At 33.9% G+C, this 26,108-nt stretch overlaps 1 protein-coding gene across 7 annotated transcripts in view; it reads right to left on the minus strand.

Annotated features, from left to right (window-relative positions):
- Positions 1 to 26,108, minus strand: part of FBXO15 (F-box protein 15) — a 111,168-nt gene that overhangs the window by 51,704 nt on the left and 33,356 nt on the right. For 2 of the 7 annotated variants that reach the window (XM_031946704.1, XM_031946701.1), the window contains 3 exons: positions 17,471 to 17,575; positions 8,905 to 9,009; positions 1,901 to 2,143 (listed from right to left, as the gene is read on the minus strand). In XM_031946704.1, coding sequence (XP_031802564.1) covers positions 1,901 to 2,143; positions 8,905 to 9,009; positions 17,471 to 17,559 — 437 coding nt within the window. In that variant the 5' untranslated portion in view covers positions 17,560 to 17,575. Of the gene's footprint in view, positions 1 to 1,900; positions 2,144 to 8,904; positions 9,010 to 17,470; positions 17,576 to 23,709; positions 24,270 to 24,464; positions 24,874 to 26,108 lie in introns of those variants that run through there. The other 5 variants (XM_031946705.1, XM_031946700.1, XM_031946702.1 and 2 more) reach the window with 5 other exon arrangements.

Consider the following 26,108-nt stretch of genomic DNA (forward strand, 5'->3'; position numbering starts at 1 on the left):
TTGTAATTTTCTTGCATTATTCTCATTCCTTTTCTCAACTTTTCTTCTATTTGATTTTTTAAATTTCTTTGGGCTTTTCCAGAAATTCTTGTTGGACTTGTGTCCAAATCCCATTATTCTTTGATGATTTGCTCACATCTGTTACATCTTGTCTTTTCCTAAATTTGTGCCTCATTCTTCCCAATTTCCAAAGTTAACTTTATATGGTCAGGTTTTCTTTTTCTATGCTCATTTTTTCCAGTCTAGTTTTTAAAATTTTAACTTTATGTTCTTTATCCAGGAAGGTGTCTTATTCTACTGTAGCCAGTCTGGAAAAAAAATCTTGTTTCCAGTAAGACTTAAAGATGTAGGGCAGCTATGGTGCAGTGCACAGAGCACCAACCCTGACATCAGGAGAACCTGAGTTCAAATTTGGGCTCAGACACTTAACACTTATTAGTTGTGTGACCCTGGGCAAGTCATGTAATTCCATTTGCCACACACACACACGTACACACGCACACACGGAGAGATGAATAAGTTGCTTTAGAGACATTCCTTGGTGTGTTCTAGGAGACAGTAAACTGGCCTAAGATAATATATTTGGCTTAAACAATTTTAAGCTTTTCATTTCATGGATTCCCTTTTGGCAGTCTGGTAAAGACTATGTTTTTAAATATGAAAATGAAATACATGGGATTGCTAAAGAAATCAATAATACTGAAATGTAGATATCAAAATACAAAAAGTTCTAAGACCATAGAGCCTTCCTCTGAAATCTATTCACAGAATCCTCTGAGGTCCATAAAACCCAGATTAAAAACCCCTGGTAGAGACAGAATTAGAAATAATCAAGGACTAATTTTAGGCTACTTATTATGAGTGCTTTATGTTCAAGGTAGGAATAATACCTGAACTCCTGCCCCTATGCAATTTAGGAAAATGTTTCTTTAAAGGTACTGAGACCATCCTGAAGATTTGGTTTCCCAAGGAAACTATAGACTCAAGTTGCTTCCTTATCACCATGGCATAAAAGGCCAAATTTCAGGACTCTTCCTGATGCTACCTTGATAGACCATAATGAGCGACTCAGGCAAGAAAGCATTGCTCAAATAATTCAATGTAAGTTGACTTCAATATCCATCCTAGTTGAATATTCTTCTCTTGCTATGGGGTTAACTAAATCTCTTTTTACTTTTAACTGACATGTAAATGTCTCATTTGTTCTAATATCCAACTTAAACTGTCAAAAGTCTAGCCTGAGTCAGACCCAACCCATAACACTGTGGTTATTTTTTTTTTTTTTTAGTATTTTCATGGGATTCTATGATCCTTCTACATCTTCTTCAGAGAAAGTGCTGTGCTCTATGAGCAAAGCAGAATTGAATTAGCTTGGAAGAAATGCAAAATGCACAAAATTAGAGAAGCCACCCCAAATGTTCATAGGGACTATTTGTGGCCAATCTGTGGCAGAGCATATTGAGTTTATATTGGTCTGATCAGCCATACTGTAATTGTCAGATACACTGTAACTGGCATGAAATACAGGATGTTCTTTACTTATATTCATTTGCTACTTTCAATATTTGTATGGGATTTAGGGAGTCATTCACATCTATAAAAACCTATAAATATAAATTTCTCAGAATAAATTTGAGTGGGTTAGACATTTAAATTTTAGGACAGCATCCAAGATTAAATTCCAGTCCATTTAAACTCAAAAGTTTTGGGCATCCTGAGTCATAGGTTATATCTTAAAGATCAGTATTTTCCTAATATCTCTATAAAACATAACATGCCAATATTAAACACTATTTGCCCTTACAAAGTACTTCACCAATCTTAAATCAATCATTAAACATTCACACTCACATCATGGGACAGGGAAACTGTGATTCTCACTCAGTAATTTGTTGCTTACCTCAGGGCTTCTTTGGTTTTCACTGGCAGACCTGTATATGGATTTACAGGTTTTAGAAGCTGAGTTACAGCTGTTTTTCCAGCTGCTATTTGTTTCACAATATATTTTTTCTTCCAATATCCAGTTTCTTTATCATGAAGTGATGTATGGCTCAAAGATACAGCTGTCTTCTCTACTGAATTCATTTCCCAGTTTGACCTCTTAGGTGAAAAAGAAGCGGAGTAGATTCTGAACCAAATAAAACTGGAGAAAATTAAGGAAAATAAATGATAAGTTCCCTTTTCCTATTAGTAGTGATAATCAAATAAGGACTATTTGTCATATTCAAAATGATTGTTGAGAGTCAAGAACAAACAAATTGAGTCATCTAGGACATTCGTCAGGTCATAACTTTATAGCTAAAAAGGTTCAAACCCCTCATTTTGTAGGTAAGAAAACTAAGGCAAAGAGAAGTAATTTGCCCATGGTCACACAAGCACAATAATGGAAAAGCCAAGATTTCAACTCAGTTCCTCTTATTCCAAATCCAGCTCTCTTTCTACTAAATTACAATTAAATCTTCCAATGAATGAGCAGGCATTCCTTAAATAAAACAATTATAAACTCAAAATTCAAAAATCCCTTTCCTCAAGTAGCTTACAATTAACAGGAGAATCATGTTCATAGATAGATAGATAGACAGACAGACAGCTAGATAGATAAAAACACATACAAATGAAATAAAAAGTAATCTTGTAAGGGGAAAGTAGTACGTGGGGGGTAACATGAAAGGCCTCATATAGAAGGTGACTGACATGAATCTTATAAACTGAAGTGGGGGGATGGAGGGAGAAGAAAGAGCATTTCCAGAATGGGGGAAAATCAGTATGAAGGCATGGAGATGAGAAATGGCACAAGTAACAACCAGTTGAAAATTATTACTAGCTTGGAGAATGTGGAGGGGAGAAATATGTAAGTAAACTAGAAAAGTAGAAAGAGGTAACAATGTGAAGAGCTTGAAGTGCCCAACAAAGAAGTTTATATTTGATCCTACAGATAATATGTAGCCACTGGAACTTAATGAGTAGAGTGGTGATATGCTCATCTTAGCAAAATCACAAGAATAATTGTGTGGGATTGGACTAGGGAAGAGATATGAAATCCCAGAAGTAATAGGCAGCCCTGAATAATAGCTACAATACTGGATTTCCAAGTCAGAACAAACAAAATTATATTTTCTGACACTAACTTCCCTAAGTTTCAAACAGCTTATAAAATATAACCTATACAAGTGCAAGAAGCTCTGACACTGATGAAATCATAGATCACAACCTAATTAAAGGCAGAAAAAATGTTAAAATAAATGTTAAAAGACACTGAATTGAAAAAAAAAAAACTAGTAACTTCAATTTATAATTCAATGATGAATTCACAGAACTTCATTTTTCTTAGTACCAATGTTAAGTCTTTGTACCAATGTTATATTCTTAGCAATGGATTTCCCTACAATATATTAGGACAGAAATTAACACAATATTGAAGAAAAAAGAACTGCTGGTTTGTACAGAAAATATAAAGTAAAATAATAGGGTAACAACATTAAAAACAAAGAAAATATTCCTGGAGTGAGGGAAGGGATTACAGTTTTGGCTTTGTTCCTGGACTTTGAAGAAATTGTCTGTTTTTACTGAAAAAGGAAAATAGCTTAGACTATAAATATTTTTAAAGGAAGTATAATCTTTAAACATTGGAGGTACTTAATAAATGTTTAATTCAGTTGAATCATAAACCTGTTCATTTTTTCTATAAAGAAATTCTTCAGCAATTTAAGCAACTCACTGTATTTTAGAGTCTTTGAAAATTTCCTGGGAATTGGGAATATAAATGACTTCTCCATAATCCTATAACATATGTTTCAGAAGCAAGACTTGAAATCAAACTACAAAATACATCCTCTATACCACATCATATTGTCTCTCTTCTGCCTTAAAATGATTATTAGAATAGCTTATCTTCCCCCACCTGGCTAAACTCTTGTGGACATCCATCAGGCCCTCTTGAATTTCATCATCCTGCAAGATTACATCAACTCTAAAATTCAGACCTTCACAGGACCCAGGGAGTCTGCCCTTCCCTCTGATTGGAGGGGAGAAGGTGGCTAGTTGAGAGTTCTCCCCAGATCCTCCATTTAAGGAGGATACCTAGGGCGACCATTCTGTAAAGAAATGTGGAATAATGCTCAAAAATTGATATGTATACACCATTTGACCAAAGTTTAGATATGCAAATCAGGAATGTTTAAACTAAAAATTAAAATTAAATGAGTAACTATAGACATTTATCTTGGAGCAAAATACTGTGAGAAACAGTTCTGAAATATCTATCTACAAACATATTATCTCAAGAAGTTTAAATTCTATCTAATCTTTTTTAAAAGATTAGTTTTTATTAGGTTAATACATTTTTGGAGGGAGATCCCAATATGAAAATTCAAAAAGATAAGTCATGCCTTTTAAATTGTAAAATAAACATCTAAGAAGAGAATAATGGTCTGTTATACTTGGGACAGGGAGAATCCATTTTAAAAGAAGAAAGTACCACATTTTAGTCTTCCTAGAGTCTTATATTTTTGCTCAAATACCTCTTTTTACTTTAAAGACTTTTTATTTTCCTTAGTAAAATTTCTTCAGTTCATTAACAGATTTGTGATTTCACTGCGTAATTTCTTTCTAGACAGATTTCTATAGTCCATGTTTTCTCATGTGATATAATAGGCTAAGTATTTTTGCATATTTTGTACAAAAACTGCTCAAGGCCTTCAGTTGGGTCTTTTAATATTTAATGGTTGCCATTCTAGCACTCTCATTATTTTTCTTTTGAGCAGCCTTCCCCCCCTTTTTTGGCATTCCTGATTTGTATATCTAAATTATTAGATGGAGGGAGAAAAATCATAACTAAAGGATAACAACATCTACTTCAGGAAATATGACACCACTGCATTGGAATTCCTTATCTGTGCACTTTTCTTTCTTTCTACAAAACCTTCTTGCTTTCTTCAAATTTGTTCATTGACCATTTGACCCTATAAATGTTACTTTGCTTTAGCAAGATGATTTCTGATTCCCAAATTTCCTGTCAATATTATATAAACCTCTACTAATTCTAGATTTAACAGAAACTTCAAATAAAAAAAGAAAAGGGAACCAAGAGCATAAACCTTAGTATATTACAATATTTCACATCAATATTATTTAAAGAGACCTAAAACAAAATCAAAACTAATTTTCATCATATAAAATCTAAAATATTAGTAGGAATTAGAAATTGGTAAGAATAAGAAATAGGGACTAGACTTGTCATAAGGAAATTCACTCAAATAATTCAGGCCAACTTCTTTATAACAGAGAAGTTAAGTGAAGTCATGTAAGCCCATTAACAAGGAAGACTTGTATACAGATCTTCTAGATCCTTAAGTCAGTTCTCTATTCACCTTTCCAAAGTACTTCTTTCTGAAATAACCACCAGAATGAGTAAAAAGAATTCCAAGTAAACTTGGAAAAGCAAAGAGTGTGTGTGTGTGTGTGTGTGCGCGCGCGCACGAGCACACGCAAGCTCAATCTGATGCTGACAAAGGCACGTAAAAATTCAATTAGGAGTACCAAATTATATTGCATAATACTTTAAAGTTTACATACTACAAAGTGGAGATTAAAGATAGCATCATTTTCATTTTCCAGATGGAAACTGAGGTGCAAAGAAATTAAGTGATCTGCCTATTGTTACATTAACAAGCAAGCACCAAAGCCAGAATTAAAACTCAAGTTTCTTGGTTCCAAATACAATGCTCCTTACCCTATACTATGCTATTATTCAATATTTAGCAAATAGATTAATGTACTTTTCTAATTCTTAGCTGTGCAGAGAAAATTTAAGATAAATTATGACAAATGAATATTAGTGTCATCATCATAATGTAAGCAAGGCTCCAATCTTCTGAAGTATCACTTGAAGGTCAAAGGAAAAGACACCATACTAAAAAATAATTGCCCAGGTTTTATGATCCCTTCTAAAAATCTTTTCCTTTGGGTTAGGTATTATACTCCTCAAGCAGCACTCCTTTAAAATGCATTAAAGTCAACTTAGAGTGATTTTATTAATTTACCTTCTATCCTGAATGGAATGTCCAGGACAGTAAAAAGACAAAATATATCAGAGAAACAGAGGAAAAGTTGGGAGTGTGAAAAGTATGGAAAAACATGGAAAATGTTTTAAAATAAACCTCATTTACCTAGGCCTATAATCCCTACTATCAGATAATGCTAAACCTGATGAAAAGTTCTGACTGAAGCAGGGTTAAAGCTGAACAGTGTCCTCATTAAGTTTGGTATTAATGTGGTGAGCCTCTCAAAAGTGACTGCCCAAGCAGGAGCAAACTAATCCCAGCTTGGAGAGGAGGAGAGGAGGAAGGGCAACTTTAAAAAAAAAAAAAAAAAGTCAAATAAAAGTTTCTGTATATGTGGATGGACGTATCAATTGCTGCTGCACTTCCAGCCTGAATGAGATAGGAAGACCCAGTTCAAAATAAGATAAATTTTATCTATTCCACAGAACTGTGGAAGACTGAGAGAAAATCTATACTGATCTAAATATCAAAACCAAATGTTATTTTTTAAAAACTAAATTCCTAGTATTAAATATTCTTCTACTGATTGATCTTTAAATGATTAATTTAATGATTTTTTTTCATAAACTCTTATCACTGACAAGAACTAAGAAGTTATTTAGCCCTCCTATATACCTTATTTCTAAATGTGGAGAGAAAAGAAATGTTAAAGATTAATGTTGGTCAAGATTTTGCTGTACTGAGAGGATTATTCCACAAAATTTTACAAGAGGTATTATGGATTTTTTTCTTATAAGACTGTATTAAAAATGTGTATCTCACTCAAAGGAAAGCATTTCTATAAAGCATATATTAAATTGTGTTTTGGAAAAATAGGTTTAAAATAGCAATACAGTATTTTATGTAGTACTTTTTCTTCCCTCTCTAAGCACTTCTTAAAACCATCCATTGAACTGCTGATTTAGCTCATCAACTAAATTCTTACAAACACTATGAAATATTACTATTCTTCTTAACTATACTAAAAAAAAACTACACTTGGATTTTAAAAGTAAGATATGAATGCTAACAAATGAAATCATTCTAAGAACTTCATGTGGCATTAGCCACTATTTGATTTTAGAGTTTTTTGCTTTTATACCAGTTTCCCTTAATTTTCACAGAAATCTCCAGTGTATTTGTAAAGGAGAGAGATTAAGATTCCCTATGTCTCAACTTAGACAATTCACAACAGAAGTGGTTAACTGTAAGCAAGTTTTAATATATAAATAAGTTCTTTAAACCCTATTATTCTTTGATGAGGCATGAAACTGTCTGATTGGGTCAAGAAAGAAAACATCAAATAAGTCAAACTAGTTACCCTTATAGGGATTTTAACTTGCTGGGTGAAATGTCAAAAGTTTAACAGTTCTTGAGCTGGAGCTAGAAGAAGAATCAAACCAGAGAGAAAACTATTAATTCTCTTTTAAGATAAAGGAAATAGAGTGGAATGTATTTCCTTCCCCAAATAACTATATTGAAGAAACTGGATAAGTAGGAGAGAATGAATCCATCTGGAAACAGAGTAACTAAAGAAGACAAAGAGATATAGTCACCATCCAGGGGAGGACTGCAGCTTTAAAGCATTTACTCCCTAGTGGCAGGAAGAAACACCAGCTATGGATGAAAGAAAGTAAATTTTAATAGTCTAACTGAATTACTACTAATCCCACCCAATCCCATATTTTACTCATGTGCCTAAACAACAGTAAACATTAAATTTGAATCTACTTACTTGTTGAATCCATGGATGTGTGTGTATTTTCTGGAAGTGTGTACCCTAAATTTTTAAGGGGAATGTTCTGACTACACCACCTTAATAAATACTGTTGCTAACAAAGCTAGTTAGGTTTACTGGTTTAATTAACTACAAAGGCTCTGGTTAAGTGCTCATGAACTAAGATAACAAGAATAGTACCCCTCCCAACAGTAAAAGCCACCCTTTTGGGGACTCAAACACAAAATAGAAGGAGTTGTCTCACAACTCCTGTCTCACAGGAGTGTTAAATATATTTCTGTTTTGTTATTTAATTCTCTAGGCTTCAGTTTCCTCGTCTGTAAAATGCAGTGGAAAATACTTTTTTTAAAATGAAAAATAAAGTCAAGAGGTCTTCTCACCCTAACTCTCTCTACTCCAAATTGTCCTTTGCATCAGGGAATCTTATGCTATACACAGGAAAATGGGTAAGATACACTTTACTTTTTTATAATTTTGACTTTGCTCAGGCTTTTTGCTATGAGGAATAAGTTTTCTAAGTTTATCTTACTCTAACTTATTCATTCTTTAAAGTTAAATTTAACTTTAAATTTAAATTTTAAAAAAATACACTCTGCATGAAGCCTTTCTTGATACCCCTAAGATGGATTACATATCCTGTATTAATTGTACATCCTAAGACAATCCTTAAAAAAAAATAAATAAAGCAGCAAAATACAATCTCACACTAGTAGATTCTTCTAAGATAGTGGATCAGTATTTTTCATAATTAAGAGTTTAGGAAAACACATTTTTTCTTTTAAATTACAATACGGAGGTGATCGTGTGATTAGAATAATTCTTTTACATTGATCGAAGTTCATCTTGACTGGTAACTTTGTCTTTTCCACTTTATATTTATCCTTCTATTTAAGGTTTGATTAGGCAAACCTCCCATCACCTTGGATTTCATAGATATTACTGTTTGATGAATCTAAAGCACTTATTCAACATTAAGTATTATGTGTATCTGTGTGCTATTCCCTACTTAGAATGATCATGATTCTAAAGTTTAGATACTCCTAAAGAGTTAGCATAAGGTTCTTTATCTATAATAGGTAATTAATAAAAGATTAAAACATTTAATTGTTATGCTTTTCTCCTTACTTGTCATTGGCCAAAGAATAGAAGCGCTTGTTCACACAGCCGATACATAAAAGGGTAACAGCATCCAAGTAAGAAAATATCTTCAGTAGAATCTCAGAGGGCATACTGAGGAAAAAGCAGAGAGAAAAAAATGTAAATTTTTAATCTGAAAATTAGTTTTCTCAGCTAAAGAAACAAAGAAAAGTAAGTGTTCTCACCAACTATAAATGAATGCAAAATTTAAAGAGAAAGGGAAAGAGCAAACATTTCTCAAGAGGCTATTTGCCATGAAGTAGACTGAGGTCTTTACAAATATCTCCTTTGATCCTCACAACTTTGGGAGGTATATATTATCATTCATATTTTAGAGTTGATCATACAGACAGAAATTAAGTAAATTTGTTCAGGGTCATAAGGGACAGTAATGGGTAGATAGGTGATAAAATGGATAGAAGATCAATCCTGAAATCAAGAGGAACTGAACCCAAATCTGGCCTCAGACACTTACTAGCTCTGAGATCCTGGAAGAGTCATTTAATGCTGTTTGCCTCATTTCCTCATCTCTCAAATGATCTGGAAAAAGAAATGGCAAACTATGCCAGTATCTTTGCCAAGAAAACCCCAAATCAGGGTAATGCAGAACTAAACACAACTGAAATGACTCAACTGCAACACACTGTTAATGTCTAAAACCAAATTTGAATACAGGTCTTCTTGACTCCAAATGCAGTGCTCTATCTACTGCATCAATGAGCTGCCTTTAAGATAACTTGTAGCATTACTCTTTCTTGTTTTCTTTATTGGGGGGGGGGGGGAATCTGCCCTCATGAACTTTTCAATAATATAATAAAGTGACCCAAAAGCATAACAAAAAAAGCAAACTCCAACTTATATACATTTGTGGAAATTCTGCTTTCTTACCTCTTCCTTTTATAACTTGTAGATTTTTCCAAAGGTCAGCTCAAATACCAACTTCTACACAGATCTTTCTGATCCCTCCCCCAGACATTTATTTCTCCCAAGAAAATTATCTTGTAATTAAACATTTTTTTGTGCACAAATGTATGCCTAAACATGTTATCTTCTCTAATTTATTCCCTAAAGGCAAAGACAATTTCACTTTTTAAAAAAATTCACAGCATTTAGCAATGTCTAGTAAACAGTAAGTAAGTTCTTAAATCCACTGACTAGTTTTGGTACTTTTCAATTAATACAATTTAGTAACTATCTTAGAGGATTTCAAAGACTGTCACAAGAAGGAGAATATTGATTTATATCAGTATTCATGAGATCATAAACTGGAGAACACATCCTTGACTAATATGAAAAAACTTTTTACTTTTTTAAAAACTATTTTTAAAGCCTACTAGAAAATGATTTAATATTTTTCACATTTATTTGAAATCACAGTAGTCACAATCAGAGATCAAACACTTACCATATTTGACCATCCTTACCATATTCATCCATTTTTAACTCAGTCCTCAAGAGTAATCCCCCCAAAAAACTTTCAGATGACCTTCTTAGTGTTTCAAGATGAAATTGGGGTCCTACAAAGTTTTCTGAAGAATTTAAGCATTTATTTAATTTAATTACTTAAGCTAAGGGAAGGAGTTGGGCCTAATGTTCTCCCAAGGTTCCTTCCAGATAGATAAATCCTAGAATTATATGAAACATTACAATTGTATGACAGATACATCATGGGATTATGTGGGATGTTCCTGATATCGAGGGCCATAGGAACAGGTTCAACAAACCTTAAATAGAAGGATAAATACAAAATGGAAAAGACAAAACTACAGGTCAAGATGAACTCTGACCAATATATAAAAGGATTACCCTAATTACACAACCACCTCCTTATTATGATTCAAAAGGAAAAATATGTTTTCCTAAACTTTAATTAGGAAAAAATATTGAGCAACTATTTTATAAAAATCTGCTAGTCTGAGGTTGTGGTTTTGTTTTTCTTAAAGGACAGTCTCAGAATACACAATTAATGCATGATATGTTTACACATAACATCTGAGATGGAAAGAACCTTAGAAGCAATGGTCAGATAATTTTTTCAACAAAGAGGATTGTAACTTTTTTGTAGTGGATATCTATTAGAGAGAGTTTAATCACTCAGTCAAAAACAGGACAAACAGTAAGCAAAGAAATGTATTAGCATGCTAAGCAAACTGTTGATTGCAGCTTCTATATCTCTTAATGCATAGATTTAGTTTTTATAACTCTCTAGGCCTGTTTACAAGTATAGTCAATCAGTAACATTCTTCAGAAATTTAGGATAGAGAAGCAATACCTTTCACAAGAAAGGAAAAAAAAACAGAAAAGGGGGGAATCAATCAAGGTAGAAAAAGGAAGACTTCTGGAAGAATATCTGTTATGTAGCTGGCAGGGTTTATTATCAGAATGAAAAAATATTTATTATTCTGGGACAAGAGATTAGAAAAAGTGACTAAATACTTTTACAACTGTGGAAATTTAGCCATAGGTACAGGTTCCTTTTAGACAAAACTTCAGGAATAAGGTAACCATTTACATAAAACTATGTGTGTCTTGTCCAAGGACAACAAATAATTAAAGTAGTGAATGAGACTAACCATTTTACAGTTATACCAAACATTTTATTTCTCCTTATTTTCAACTATTATGCCACCAAATAGTAGGAAGATTTCTACATTGTTAGTCCATCAAAATGTCATGAGTGAAAATATAGTAACTTGACCAGTCACATAGCTAGATGTCAGAGGCAGAACTTAAATCCAGATCTTCCTCAAGATTCTAAGTACCTCTCATTGAGCCAAAATAACCATGTAATTTACTTTGTATAGATTTATATGTAGGCATATTGTTTACTTCCACAAAAGTAGAAGCTCCTTGAGGTCAAAAACTGTTTCATTTTGTTTGTAATCCCAGAACCTAGCATAGTGTTTGCCATATGGTAAACATCTAGAAATGTGTTTGCTGACCGATAAATCACTGACTCCCAAATCCACTCTCACCAACTATTATAGCTGTTATAGAAAGCTATTATAAAAACCTTCTGTCTTAGCTTTTAAAAGATTCACTTTCCTAAGGAATTAAGTTTACAATAGATAGAATCTCAGTAGAATAAGAGAAAATAAACTAAATTCTCTTCCTGTGAGAAGCATTACAAAAACAGTGAATGATAAATATTTTTTCCGTAACTGTAGGAAAGATATATGGGTGTATTCATATAAATGCATATATGCACATTAATACCTATTTATATGTGTTTATATATATACATACACACACAAAATGCAAATTTAACCTACCAATATTTCAATGAAACTCTGATTTCATTAGTATAGGTACTTCCTCCCAACAGATTTTAGACTAATTTTATCCCAACCATACATTTTTATTCTATGCAATTCTGATATATGTTCTTGCATGAATTGTGCAGATATGACATTCAACACACATTTAGTCATTCATTTCTTTAAGTCTTTCAAAATTCTTTGATACCAGTGTAACAGTAGCTTTTCATCGTGTTGTCTCTCAATCTTTGAAATTATCTTATGATGTTCCTATTTACATTCACTCTTCCCATTAGCAATATAACCTCTGTAAAGGCAAAACCTGATTTTTTTTTTGTAACCTTACAACTTAACATGTTAAGTTGCAGTATTTGATACTGCAGTATCACCTGCAGTATTTGATAAGCTGATTTGTAACAACATTTCCTAGAGGCTACTCATCCTGTCATTTCTTGTACCTAAATCTACATTGGTAATATGCCACAAGATTGCTTATCACCATATCCATTGTTAATTTAGCTCACATACATTCTAAAACTTGGGATACTTTAGGTGACACAATAGTTGATACATTTTTCTCACTGAGATATATTTCTTTTTTTTTTTTTTAATAGCCTTTTATTTACAGGATATATGCATGGGTAACTTTACAGCATTAACAATTGCCAAACCTCTTGTTCCAATTTTTCACCTCTTACCCCCCCCACACCCCCTCCCCTAGATGGCAGGATGACCAGTAGATGTTAAATATATTAAAATATAAATTAGATACACAATAAGTATACATGACCAAAACGTTATTTTGCTGTACAAAAAGAATCAGACTCTGAAATATTGTACAATTAGCTTGTGAAGGAAATCAAAAATGCAGGTGTGCATAAATATAGGGATTGGGAATTCAATGTAATGGTTTTTAGTCATCTCCCAGAGTTCTTTTTCTGGGCATAGCTGGTTCAGTTCATTACTGCTCCTTTGGAAATGATTTGGTTTATCACTGAGATATATTTCAATGAGAATATCAATTGACTGAAAGTAATTCCACCAAAATTTATTTAAGATATCACATAAATTTCATCCTCAAGGCTTTTTTAATTGTCACCTATAGCACAAATTTATTCTATATATAACTGTTCTGATTCAATTGGTCTTAGCAACTTTATTTTTTTAATGTTATTTGCATTTCTCAAATAGTCCATTAGGTTTCAAATTCACCTGTAGTAATTCCATTGCTGTCTAGATCACTATAGAAATGCTGACAAATCTGTTCCATTTTTCAACTGCTTGTTATCTCCCTTCAAGTTTAATCTGAAAATGTTCTTCAGATAGTCTGGCTTAATTCAATCTAATACCAAACTTTCTTGCAAATTTATTTCTCTTCCAATGCTTTTCTTTATTTTTGTGATAAGATATTATTTATAATCTTGCACTATTTTCCATAATATTTTACAGATGACATCATACTGTAAACTTGTTTTTGCCTTTGGCTATTATGTCTCTACTTGGTAAAATCAAGTATTTGCTGGCTGTAGTAGTTTGCAGGTTCTTTCCATATCTTAAAGCAATTTATAATCTTCCACTTTTGTTTATTACAAGAATGCCTATTACTTTAACTCAATTTCTCAGTAGTATATTATCTCATCTGCTGACATATCGAAAGAACTTAACAATTAACTGTTTAAAAGTTTTAAAAATGAGTTTATTGCTCTCCTCTTCCTTCTTTTCTGCCACTTCAGAAAAGGCCTGAACAGAACTGATAATCCTTTTCCTTCATTTCCTGACTTGCTGTTAATGAGAAGTATATCCATACTTATGGAGGTACTGGTACTCAAACAAAAGACTCAAAGCCTTTCTATTTGAATACAAACCACAAGACCTCACATTCCACAAACATAGCCTTCAAGATTTCAGAATCACCTTCATACCAAAGTAGCAGAGAAGATCTCTTTAGAAAATACTGACTACATTTTGTTTTTTACTTATATTTTATTTATATACTGACTATATTTTGTTTTTTATATTTAGATTCAAAGAAAACACTTTTCAAAAAGGAAGCAAATAAAATTATTTAATACCATCATTTAATGATTTTAACTATAATTCAGTAAAAAAAAAATCCTTATGTGACACATTTCATAAGACACTGCATTAGATTTATTTTTTAAAAAGGTTCTGGGTATTTTTTCTGGGTAACAATCATTTCATTAATAATGCCAGCATGTTTATTAATGAAAGGATGATCATCTGGCTCTATCTCTTAAACTAAAGTTCCCTTATGGGAACTTGGCTTCACAGTTCATATGCCCTCTGAATAATGTTCCTTAGGATAACAATCAGCAATTAATGAAAGAAGGAATATTACAATGAGAAGGTGAGCTATATTACAATGAGGGTCTTGGAGCCTGTGACTTGAGTTTCTCATATCTGGGTCAGAGACTTATCAATTCCTTAATCACCTTCCTCAGTAAAGGGAGAATCAATACTTCCCAGACCTGTCAGAGAAAACACAAGGAGCAGCAAGGCACCCATTAGCCCAGAGTTTATTTGATTAGATTATTTTGACCATCCTCACTGGGCAAATGTTTTAGAAAGATTCCCCAGATTGTTTGATTTCTGTATGAGGAAGTAGAAAAGGGGAAAAACCTTGATTCTACTACAACAATTAGTTAATAATATATGAGAAAAATAATCATTTCTCCAATTTGATTCTATTGAAAGAAGAAATCTCAATAAATCACTAACTAATATTAAAACACTATCAAAGATTCTTAACTATGGCTCTTACAAGAGAAAACAATGTGAAGGAAAAGGACAAAAATGGACTGCCACTTTGACAAAATCAAAAGGGCCAATTCCATCTGATAACATTTTGACAAAATCAAAGGAGGCCATCCCCTTTCATAAGTATACCTTACAGATAAAAGGCAAAAAGGAAAAAAGTAAACAGTAAAATAAAAGTGTGGTCTTTTGATTTTTTGGAAGCATCAAATACAGTTCTCTGGTTTGTGTGTGGTCTCAGAGAATTTCTTCTCTGGTTTGGGTCACTTATAGAGATATTCTCTGCTAAATATTTCCTACAATATTGGTCTTAACATGATTTTAAATTTACTTTGCCAATAACCTGATCAAATAATGAAAGTTAGTTCAAACTATGTATATTACTAGAAAATCAAACTTACATGTTTTTACATTGGCCAATTGTCATCCTGATAGACAAGACTGATGAAACTCAAATACAAACAAAAAATTAGAACCCAGTTTTTATGCATAGCATTATTCATTTGCCTATTAGGAAGATGAGATTCCACTAAAGAATATAATAACATTTTTTAAAAGAAGATGGATTCATTAAAAATGAATTCATTTAAAAGTTACCAGATGAACTTCATTTGTAACAAAAAGTTCTGGGGAAGAAATGTTATAAATACACTGACTAATCAATTTTGAAACAGTGCATATCAAATTACTTATAATAAAATATTTTCAACTTCTAGCCATATTCAAATGAAACACCTACTAAAAGAGGATCTTTCTTTTAAATCACTTACAAGATGGACCACAAGCCATTCTACTCTAGATGTATAATTATAACTGTGTGCTGCCATTTTTTTCACTGATACAGACCTGAGCATTTATGATATTAATTTCACTAACAGAATTATATCTTTGGTTTCCTAAATCTTTGTATTATTTCCTAATTATCCTCATACCATTTAAAAGAAATTAAATTACCTCAACTTACACAGAAATACACAACTAATAACAGGTAGCAAGGTTAAATAGTTAAGTTGTTTAGAATACAGGGGAACTAAAGTTCTAGGCCAAATAGCTCAAATCTTATATCTGGCATCTTATTACATAACTCAGATATAGTTCAGCATTAACCTAAAATAAAAGAACACAAATTTAAAAGCAAGCAGCTTAGAACCAAAAGATTAGAACAATGAGAAATTCAGTTAGCATAAAAGTCAATAATGCAAACCAAAAAGTGCCTACTACTTTATTATGTTTTCCCTAGTTACTGAAACAGGTAGGGATGTGGAAACAGGGAAGGAATTAAGTATGAAATGCCATAATGGACCATAATTATATTAATCACATGTCATTTCCAAACCTTAAGACATTAATAAATCTCCAAACAGGCTGATTCTAATTAACTTCCATTAAGTTTCTACAAAGTTTATTAATTGAGGCAGCTAGGTGGTATAGGAGATAAGAATGTTGAGCCTAGAGTTAGGAAGTTCTGAGTGTAAATCTAATTTCAGACACTATACAAACGTGGATAAGTTACTCAACCTTTGCTTTCTTTAATTACCATACTTGTAAAGTGAAGACATTATCAAAACCTATTTCCAAGAGTTGCTGTAAGATTAAAAGATATAATACTTGTAAAATCTTTAACACAGGGCCTGGCACATAGTTTAAACATAGGTGTTTAATGCCTTTCCCTAAATAATTCACATCAACAATGTTTTATATTATTATAATTATTTCATATGGTGGAGAAGAAGAGAAATGGGAGGAAAAGGTCATTGCATTTACTAAAGAAGTTTAAATAATATGGTTAAGCCAAATTATACTCCCAAACCTTAAGAGTTCCTATTTTTTAAACACTTATAGAAAAATTTAATATAGAAATGCTCTCTCTCCCCTCCCCTAACATGTTATCATTTAGCTTTTCAAAAATCTATCACAAAAAAAAATTTATTTCTCCTGAATTTCTACAATATTTAAGTTACTACAGTGTTTTAAGTACAAAATTTGAGTTTTTAGCTTTTCTTCTCTGGTACCCAATTATTTTTCAAATTCAAATTAGAAACTGAATACTGTTTCCTGATGTCTAGAAAGTATTTTATTTGATCACAAAAAGGAAGTCTCCTATAAAAGGCTAAACTTGTTATTGAACCACAAGTTCTAAAGGGAAGATGATGATGATCTAATATCAGATAATTCAGGAGAATAATAATACTCTGCTTTCAAAGCAAAAACTGTTCTCTCCTCTTTCCAATGGTCTCTAACAGAATAAAAGTTAGATGCAGTTTCACAACAAGAAAATTAAATTTACTTGCTACTTTTAAAGGTTTAGTTTCAGAAAACTAATCTAAATGATAATGACAGGCTGATGACTCACATCAACCTCTCTGTACTGTACATTCATCCCACACCCCTCCTTCTATTTTTAAAGAGCTCAAAATCAAAATAGCAATTTGATATATACAGTACCATGGCCCCTCCCCCAACATCTCCTTCCCTCCTAAAAAAAATGACAATCAAAATGACAGACTACTTCTGTTACTTACCCTTCAATGTGCATAGAAAGTTTTGAGGATGACTTTGCACAATGTCTTTCACACATGGCAGGATGCTCTGAAGGTTTTGGATTAAGCATGACATCTGATCCCTTACTGAAAATAATCAAAAAGAAATTAAAGTTATATAATTATCAAATAGAAACTATATTATGCACATTAAAAAAGGCAATATAAAATTACAGGACTAAGAATCCATGGCCTAAAAATTTATTATTGGGATGACATTTGGACAAGTTAAATCACCTTTTGGAGCCCAAGTATCCTATCATTTGTAAAATATTTCCCTCAGGACTGAAAGAAAATTCAAATAGGCTAGTCTACTGTACATGGAAGACCTTAGTAATTATAATATACTATACGTCCTTAAAATATTAATTAGCTTGAATGACCCAAATAATGAACATCACTCATATAACTTATATTGTGGCTAAGAAGCCTATAAAATGTTGTCTTCCAAAATGACTAAAGTCTGCTCTCATATTTCTGTTCTCATTTTGAGAGATTAACAACTGTTTTATTCAGAGCTCTTAATACAACAAAAGGATCGTTTTTCTATTTTTAAAATACCTTTGGGAGGAGAAAGCAAACTTTCTCACTTATTTAAAAAAACCTGCCAGAATTTAACTAATAAACCTAGCAGTTTGATATCAAGGAAAGTATGTTAGATTTGGAGTAAAACTCATCAAACATGATCTAATATGACACAGCAAAATATAAGTTAAGAAATAAAATTCTTCAAGGCAAGGTATAATTTCATTTTCTCTATTTCCAGTTATAAACACTTGCTGAATGGCTAATTTGAAATATGTTTTACATGATTTCACAGGTATAATTGATGTGTTCTCAAGGGGGAGGGGAAGAGGAGGAGAAAAGGAGAGAATTTGGAACTTAGTTTTCTAAAAACTGAAATGCTTAAAATGTTTTAGATGTAATTGGGAATACTTAATAAAAAAGACATTTTTAAAAAAACTTTTTGACTGAGTCAAGAGAACTCGGGATTCAAGTCCCTATCTTAACTTCCCATCTACAACACTGGACAAGTGAATCACTTTTTCATCTGTAAAATGAAAGTAATTAAATAAGAGTACTTTCCTGATTGCAGTTACTATTAAGAAAGCAGTTTGTAAATCTTCAAAAGACCCAGAAATTGTTCATTACAAAAACGAAGCATCAAATTGGAAACATGTCAGTATGTTTTTATTCAAATTAATCTCTGACGGGTACTAACTTAGACACAGACCTATAGACCAACTGCAGTTGTAACAACTGACAGAAGATTTTAAAACTAAGCAATTTTTACCTGCATGTGATAGAAAATAAAAAGCAAGATTCTTTTCCCCTCCTCTTAAACTTTTAGGAAATCTCCCAGAAAAATACAAATTTACATCTCTAATTCACATATAATTTCACCACAATGATCCCTAAAAATCATGAGTATATCCCCTTATAAATATGTATTTTTACATAGCTTCTGTTTCCCTTCTATAAAAGAAATAATGTACCTATAATAAAGAATAAAAAGCAAAACCACAGCATGTTTCCAAAATGGAGCTAAAATGGATGGAGTCATCTATACATGATAGCAATCTCAAATACTGGAAACTACAATAAAGGGTACAAAAGTTTAATTAAGAACACAATATTCCAACTCCTTTTTAAAAACATTTCAAATGTACTATTTTACAAATAGTTCTTTTATAGTTTTTACAAAGTATCCTCCTTACAACAACCCATTGTCATTAATCCCACTACAAAATTATACAATGGAGACATACTCAAAGTAACCTTAAAAGTAGCAGAACTAGGATTCAAATCCAGCTCCTCTCTTATCTTAATGATCTTTTTTTACACAAAACTGAATTTTAGAACTAAAAGAAAACATACAGATCATCTTCTCTAGCTCCTTTTAAAAAAAAAAAAAAAAAAAAAAGGACCAAAAGAAATCACCAAAGATCAATTAATAGCAAAGCCCATACTAAAATCAGTCTCTTGATTTCTAGATTCTTCCCAGAATATCATCCTTTCCTAACCATTGAATATCATTAAAAACACATTTCTCTCACTGCATAAAATTTATTAACCCTCCATTTCAAGAACTAGTTAATTAACAATACAGCAGGTTCTTTATGTCTTCTAAATGCATATGTCCACAAAATCAAAATGTACTTTTGACTCTTGGACACCATTAACAGCATATTTTCTATCTAAAATTAAAATCTCAGTTTAAGGGGAAAACAAGTTACTTTATGTTTTAAAGAGACACCCTTTAATCTTTCACTTGTAAACAAGCACAATAAAGAAAAGAAAATCAGTTCTGAGCTCTAGTTTTTAAAATATCATCAAAATGAACTGTATCAAGAAAAAAATTTAAATAATTTTTTCTAACATGTTTTCTATGTTTCTGAAATTTTGGTATTTTGAAATTTATGGTCTCCTATAAATCTACCCTTCTTTTTAAAAAGAGAATCATGACTTCCTTCCTAACATTTCATTTTCCTGTCTTGTCTTGAGATGTTAAAAATAACCAACTGATCGATCAGACAATATTCAGCCAATAAAATGATTATGTATAATTGTCTTTCCTTTACCAAACAAATCACAGATTGTACTTAAGCTTCTTATGCCAAACATAATAAAAGGCACTGTAATCATATCATGTAGTCACTAAGTTTACTCAACTTTAAAAGTACTGAAACGTTCAAGAAATAAAAATCTTTGTTTTCCTTTCCCCATAAAGAGGTCACAAAAAGTCTAATTTCAATAAGGGAGGCAAATTGATTTAAAATCCACATTTCCCATTTGAGTTCCAGGCCGTTTTTCTTCTAAACAAGTTATTATTTTGCCTTCTCAATGTTATCTGTCATAGAGTTTGTGGTATTCATAATTCCTGAGACTAGTGGATAAACTGTGCTAAGAATTCAGAGTAACTCTAATCTGTGAACTAGAAAATATGGGAAGTAATGCAGCAACATACTATCCCTTTATCCGGTGAAGATTTATTGACCCACTGGAAGAGACAAGCCATTTAGGATGCCAGTAAAAGACAACAGACATTACCTAAGAAGAGTACTCTAACTGGAATATAACTTTAAAAAGCATTCAGATTCAAAGGCCATCTCTTCCAAGTGAGAGCTACCTCCCCTAGTCTGGGAAGTCTTCATTAAGTCATCTAAAACAGTAATAAAAGCTTACTTTGGTTATTCCTTACACTGTCTTCTTTCTTTTCCAATTCTCTCAAATACATATAAAGAACAAAGAAAAGGAACAGCAGAGGCAAAAACAAAAGTCCCATAGGAAAAGAGATACATACTACTGTACCAATCTGTGCAGAACTGGTCAACTATAATAATCATAATCATAATTATAACATTTATATAGTACCTACCATGTGCCAGGCAGTGTGCTAAGCTCTTTGAAACACTGTCATTGAATCCTTGCAAACAAAAATCCTAGGAAGTAGATACTTTTTATTATCCTCATCTTATTTTAGTCAAAGAAACTGAGGCAAACTGAAGGTAAGGAACTTTCCCAAGGTCACAGTATCTAGTGTCAGAGGAATTTAGCTCTTCCTGATTGTAGGTCCAGCAAACTCTATCTGCCTATCTGTCTCTAATCAGAGATATTCTGTACAAAAAGGACATATTGAGATTATATTACAATTCCCCCCAAATTTGGAATTTACAAGAAATAACTTACTTGATCAGATTGAAATGCTATCATTGTGTGATGTAGTAGAGCCAGCATTGTATATCTGGAATCAGAGGATATGGGTTCTAATTCCAAATCTATACTCTTTTTAACTCTGATTTAGTTTCAGCAATGATAAAATTAGGGATAAACAACATTTTACTGTCTTACTTGGTTATTGTGAAACTCAAACAAAAATGTATGCAAATCAATCAAGCAGTTATTAAGCACCTAGTATGTTTCCAGACATTGTGCTAGGTGTGTTAAGCATACAAAGATGTCAATGAAATAGTTTGTGCCTTCAAATACTTAAAATGTATTGGGAGAGACCACATGTGCACATAAACAACACAATTTCAGTAGAGGAGGCACTAAGAGTAGGAGAAATGAGCAAAGTAGAATCTTAATATGCACTTTTAATTTCAAATGGCATATTAACAGTAGTTATTGATATGGTCAATATCAAAAGTGTCTCTATCATTTATCTATACTTTCCAGGGTTAACTGTTAAATCCAGTGGCTTTTTCTCCTTCGTGATTCCTCTGCAGCATCTGGCACTGTACCTAAATATTTTTCTCTGCTTTCTCCTGCTTCTCCTATCTCACTGTTCTTTCCAAGTTTTGATAAATCTCATGAGTATATGATAAACTCTTTTCTTTTCTTTGCATACTTCTGCAGTAATCTAATCACAAGCCTCTTGTCTTGAGCTCCATACTGCAATTATCAATCACCTGTTAAGACATCTAGATATGACCACCTGGTTATCCCTTAAGAAACAAAAGTCCTTGCACTCAAGGAGCATGCATTCCACACAAGATAGGTGGAATAAGGATATAAAATATTACCAAGTTATTTCTGGGGAGATGCAGTTGGGGCTGGAGAAGAATCAAGTTATAAGAAATGACTCTCAAACTGAGTTTTGAAGGATGCCAAGGACTCTATGAAGCAGAAATGGTAAGGCAGTACATTCCAGGCATAGGGACAACATTTACAAAGGAACAGAGGCAGGAGAAGCAACATTATATTTTTCAATAGTAAATTGGCCAGTCATTCTAGAATGCAAACCTCAGAAAAGAGTAATAGGTTATTAACATGGAAAACTAGGCTGGAATCAGACTGTGAAAGGCTTTAAAAATCAATGAGCAGAGAAGATAAATGATCCCTCTTTTCCAATACATCCTCCATATTACAACTTACATATGGTATTCTATCTGATGCCTCTACAACTGTCCCATATGCCTAGAATGGTCTCTCTCTCTTTATCTCCATTTCCTGGAATCTCTACCTTCTTAAAAGTTGAATTCAGTTGTCACCCCCCCTAGACAAGTCTTTCCCTAATGGCCCAAGTTGTTGTTGTTCTCTTCCTTCTCTATTTTGTATATTTTGTTTCACCACCGAGGAATATAAATGTCTTGAGAGCATTGAATGTTAGGCTTCTGTCTTTGCATTGTCCATAGGTTTTTCCTAACTTCATATGTTCTCATATATCCTACATAGCAAAAGGAAGATGTTTAATGCTTGTTGAATTAGGAATCCTAAAAGTATCTGGATGGGTCCATTTCATTTCTCCCCTCATTTCTGGTTTTAATAACAAAAGTCAAAAAGAAGATAGGCATAAGTCCCAAGTTCCTTCTCAGCCTAGACCCTTCATATATTTGGTGTAGAAAAAGGTACAAATAGCACAGAAATTATTTCACAGAAAAGACTTGAGGCAACCACAAATGTAGGTTTCCCTAGAGTTTGAGTGATCCTAAGCAACATAGGTTTGCTTCACTGTCAGATTTCTGGTAGCCAGAGCGTCTTTCTTCCTCCAAGTTCAGTCAGGTAGAGATGGTGAAATTCTTTGAGTCTTACAAGAGCTTTTCCACTAAATAAAATATATTTCTTCAAATTTCCTTGCCATTTCTCCAAGAGTTCAGCAAGTGATTTGAAAATGCGGGAAGAATAAAAAGACACTAGCCAGAAGGCCTTAACCTAAAGACCATAAACTTGTGTTGAATAAAGGTATTCCAATATAAATGTTTTCCTTTGTAAATCTTTGAATTTTATTTTTATGTACTTAAAAGACAAAGCCATAAAACTATACATACCCTTTGACCCAACTATGCCACTGCTACTAGATGAAAGGAAAAAGGAAAAGACCTACAAAAATATTTGGCAAAGAATTGGAAACTGAGAGGATGCCCATTAATGGCAAAATGGATGAACAACTTGAGATATGATTGTAAAGGAAGCCTAATATGCTGTAAGAAATGACTAGCACGATGGTTTCAGAAAAAATCTGGAAATAATTGTTATGAATTGATGCAAAATGAAACGAGCAGAACCAGGAGGAACTCTATACAACAATAGCAATATCATACCAATGGTCAACTCTAGATTCAGCTATTCTAATCAAAACAATGAACCAAGACAATTCCAAAGGGCTCATGGTTTACAAAAAAAAAAAAAAAAAAAAAAAAAAAAAGGCAGCTATCCACTTCCAGGAATGGAACTGATGAACTGAGTACAGATTGAAGTATATACTTTTTTCTTTTTACCTTATTTTCCTTTTCTTGGCAACATGAGTAATACGTAAATGTTTTGCATGACTCCACATGTGGAACTGATATCTTGCTTGCCTTCTCAACGGATAAAGAAAGAAGAGATTTGGGAGCTCAAATTTTGAAAAAAATATTAAAAATAATATCTAAACATAATTAACATATCAATAAGCAGAGAAGTCAATAAACGTAAAAACAACATAGGAGAAGAGTTCACAGATGTTACCAGGCCGTCAAAGGGATCCATGACACCAAAAAATTAATATTAAAATAAAAGGTTAATGACTTCTGCTGGATAGCTGGCACAAAGAAAACAACGGACATGTCCCAAAAGAGAAGGTTTCTATTCTTTCTCCTACTCACGTTGGGCCTCACTATAAAACTACCCCAGAGGGCCACCTGCGGTGCCCGCCAGTCCTAGATACAGATCCCAGTTATCTTCCTCCCCACTTCTCCGATCCCGGCCACACCCCTCCATTACACCCACAGGCTACGAGGCCCAGGGGAGAGACCTGGGCCCGTAATTCCTCCCCCGCGCAAGCGTAAGGTGCGGTTCTCTTTCCCGGGGTCACGAGGTCCCCGTGGCCTAAAGGCCAACTCCGATGGGAGAAGCCCTTCTATGTCCCCTCCCCCCCCTCCGCTCCAGTTCAGCTCCCTTCCCCCTCGCCATCACCCCTCCCCCCCCACGCTCGCTCTTCCTTTCCTTCTCCCTCCTCCTCTTCCTCTTCCTCCTCTCCCCCTTGCTAGGTTACCTGGGCCTCCGGAAGAAATAGGGCCCCGGGGCCCTGTCGAAGGGCGCGGGAGGGGAGGCCCAGGCAGCGTCGACGGGCGGGAGGCACAGCTGCCACGGGATCTCCTCGGCCGCTCGCACCAGCCCCTTGCAGTGCTGCCGGAGGATCCAGCCCCGTCCGGTCGCCATGGAGACGCTAGAACGCTGGCCCGGGCGGGACGGAGCCCGAGGGCGGCCCGAAGCCCAGATAGAGGGGAGGGGTTCGTCGCCTTCCCCCTTAGGAAGAGGAGGAGGAGGAGGAAGAGAAGGAGGCCGCTGCGCTAACGACCGTCAGCGACTCCGCACTCACGGCCCCCGCCCGCCGCCGTTCGCCGAAGTACTCCGGGCCTCCGCGGAAATTTCTTCCTCAGGCACCCGGCCCCATCACCGCCTGCGGCCGGCCCGTTTTCCTCCGCCCGCCGGCCGCTGGCGCGCAGGTCTCACTTGGGTACTAGGCGGCTGAGCTGGCGAGGGAAGGGTGCGGTGGGGGTTATTTAATTGCCCTTGTATAAAATTGCTGCCCCTAAGGGACCTACAGCAAATTGATGGAGAACTGATGGAAGCCCTGGAGTAATTGATGGGGAGTGTCCCGGGAGGACAGAGAAAGGGCATTTCTTTTTACAATTTTCTTATAAAAAAAAAAAAAGAAGAAGACCATATTAGAGATGGACGAAACTCTAAGCTGGTGGGTTGGGTTTTTTGTTTCTTTTTAAAACTTGACGAAATCGATAAATTATCTATTAGTTAATCTGAGGGGGGGCAGGGGAAGAGAGAGATCAAATAGCAATTAAAAGACGAATAAAATGAATGCACATCAGAAAGGAAATTAAAAGGATTAAAAATTACTTTACACGACCATACGGGCTAAAAAATAAAGAATTCAAGGGAAATTGACAAATGTCTACAAAAATATAAAACATCAAAATGTATCGGAACGATGATGACGCGCTTCTTTGCTGCCAGGCTTGAGCCTCATTTTATGCCTGTTCGATGTCGCCCATGTCTTGTAAGCTCCTGAAGGTCAGAAACTTTGCTTCTTGTCTTGGCCGGTGTTAGGAGCTTGAAAATACCATTAATTCATTCAAGCATCTTTATAATTATCTCACATTACCTCACCTCCGCCCGGTAACCTTTCTGGTATAGCTGTTCATTTATCTCTCTACCAAATCTATGCATCGCGGGAATCTGAGAATTTTTATGTAAATCCGTATATAAGCAAACAATTGTTTCTGTAAACTGAAGCAGCACATTTGTTGTTTTCTCAAGCTGTTTTTTTTTTTAAAATAAAAACACTATTGAAGAGTAAATTCTTAGCTTTTTGTCATGAATTTTGTAAACAAATGGATGCTAATGTTAGAACTACTATCACATGAGGGCGTCTTCCATTTCTTACGTGATAGGGAAATTAGAAAACCAGATCTCTGCCTCAGTTTCCTCATCAGGAAAATGAGAATTTGGGCTAAATCGTTCCCACTGTTTCTTCCATCGTTTAACAGTCCATAATTATATGGTAATGCCATTAAAGCAGGCTTGTTAAATGTGGAATCACTGAATTAGTGCTGATTTTATGGAAGAAATGTAGGTAATTTGGCCGTAATCACAGAAAAAAAAAATCAGTGAACCATCA

This window comes from Sarcophilus harrisii, chromosome 1, assembly GCF_902635505.1.
Source record: "Sarcophilus harrisii chromosome 1, mSarHar1.11, whole genome shotgun sequence".
NCBI lineage: Eukaryota > Metazoa > Chordata > Mammalia > Dasyuromorphia > Dasyuridae > Sarcophilus > Sarcophilus harrisii.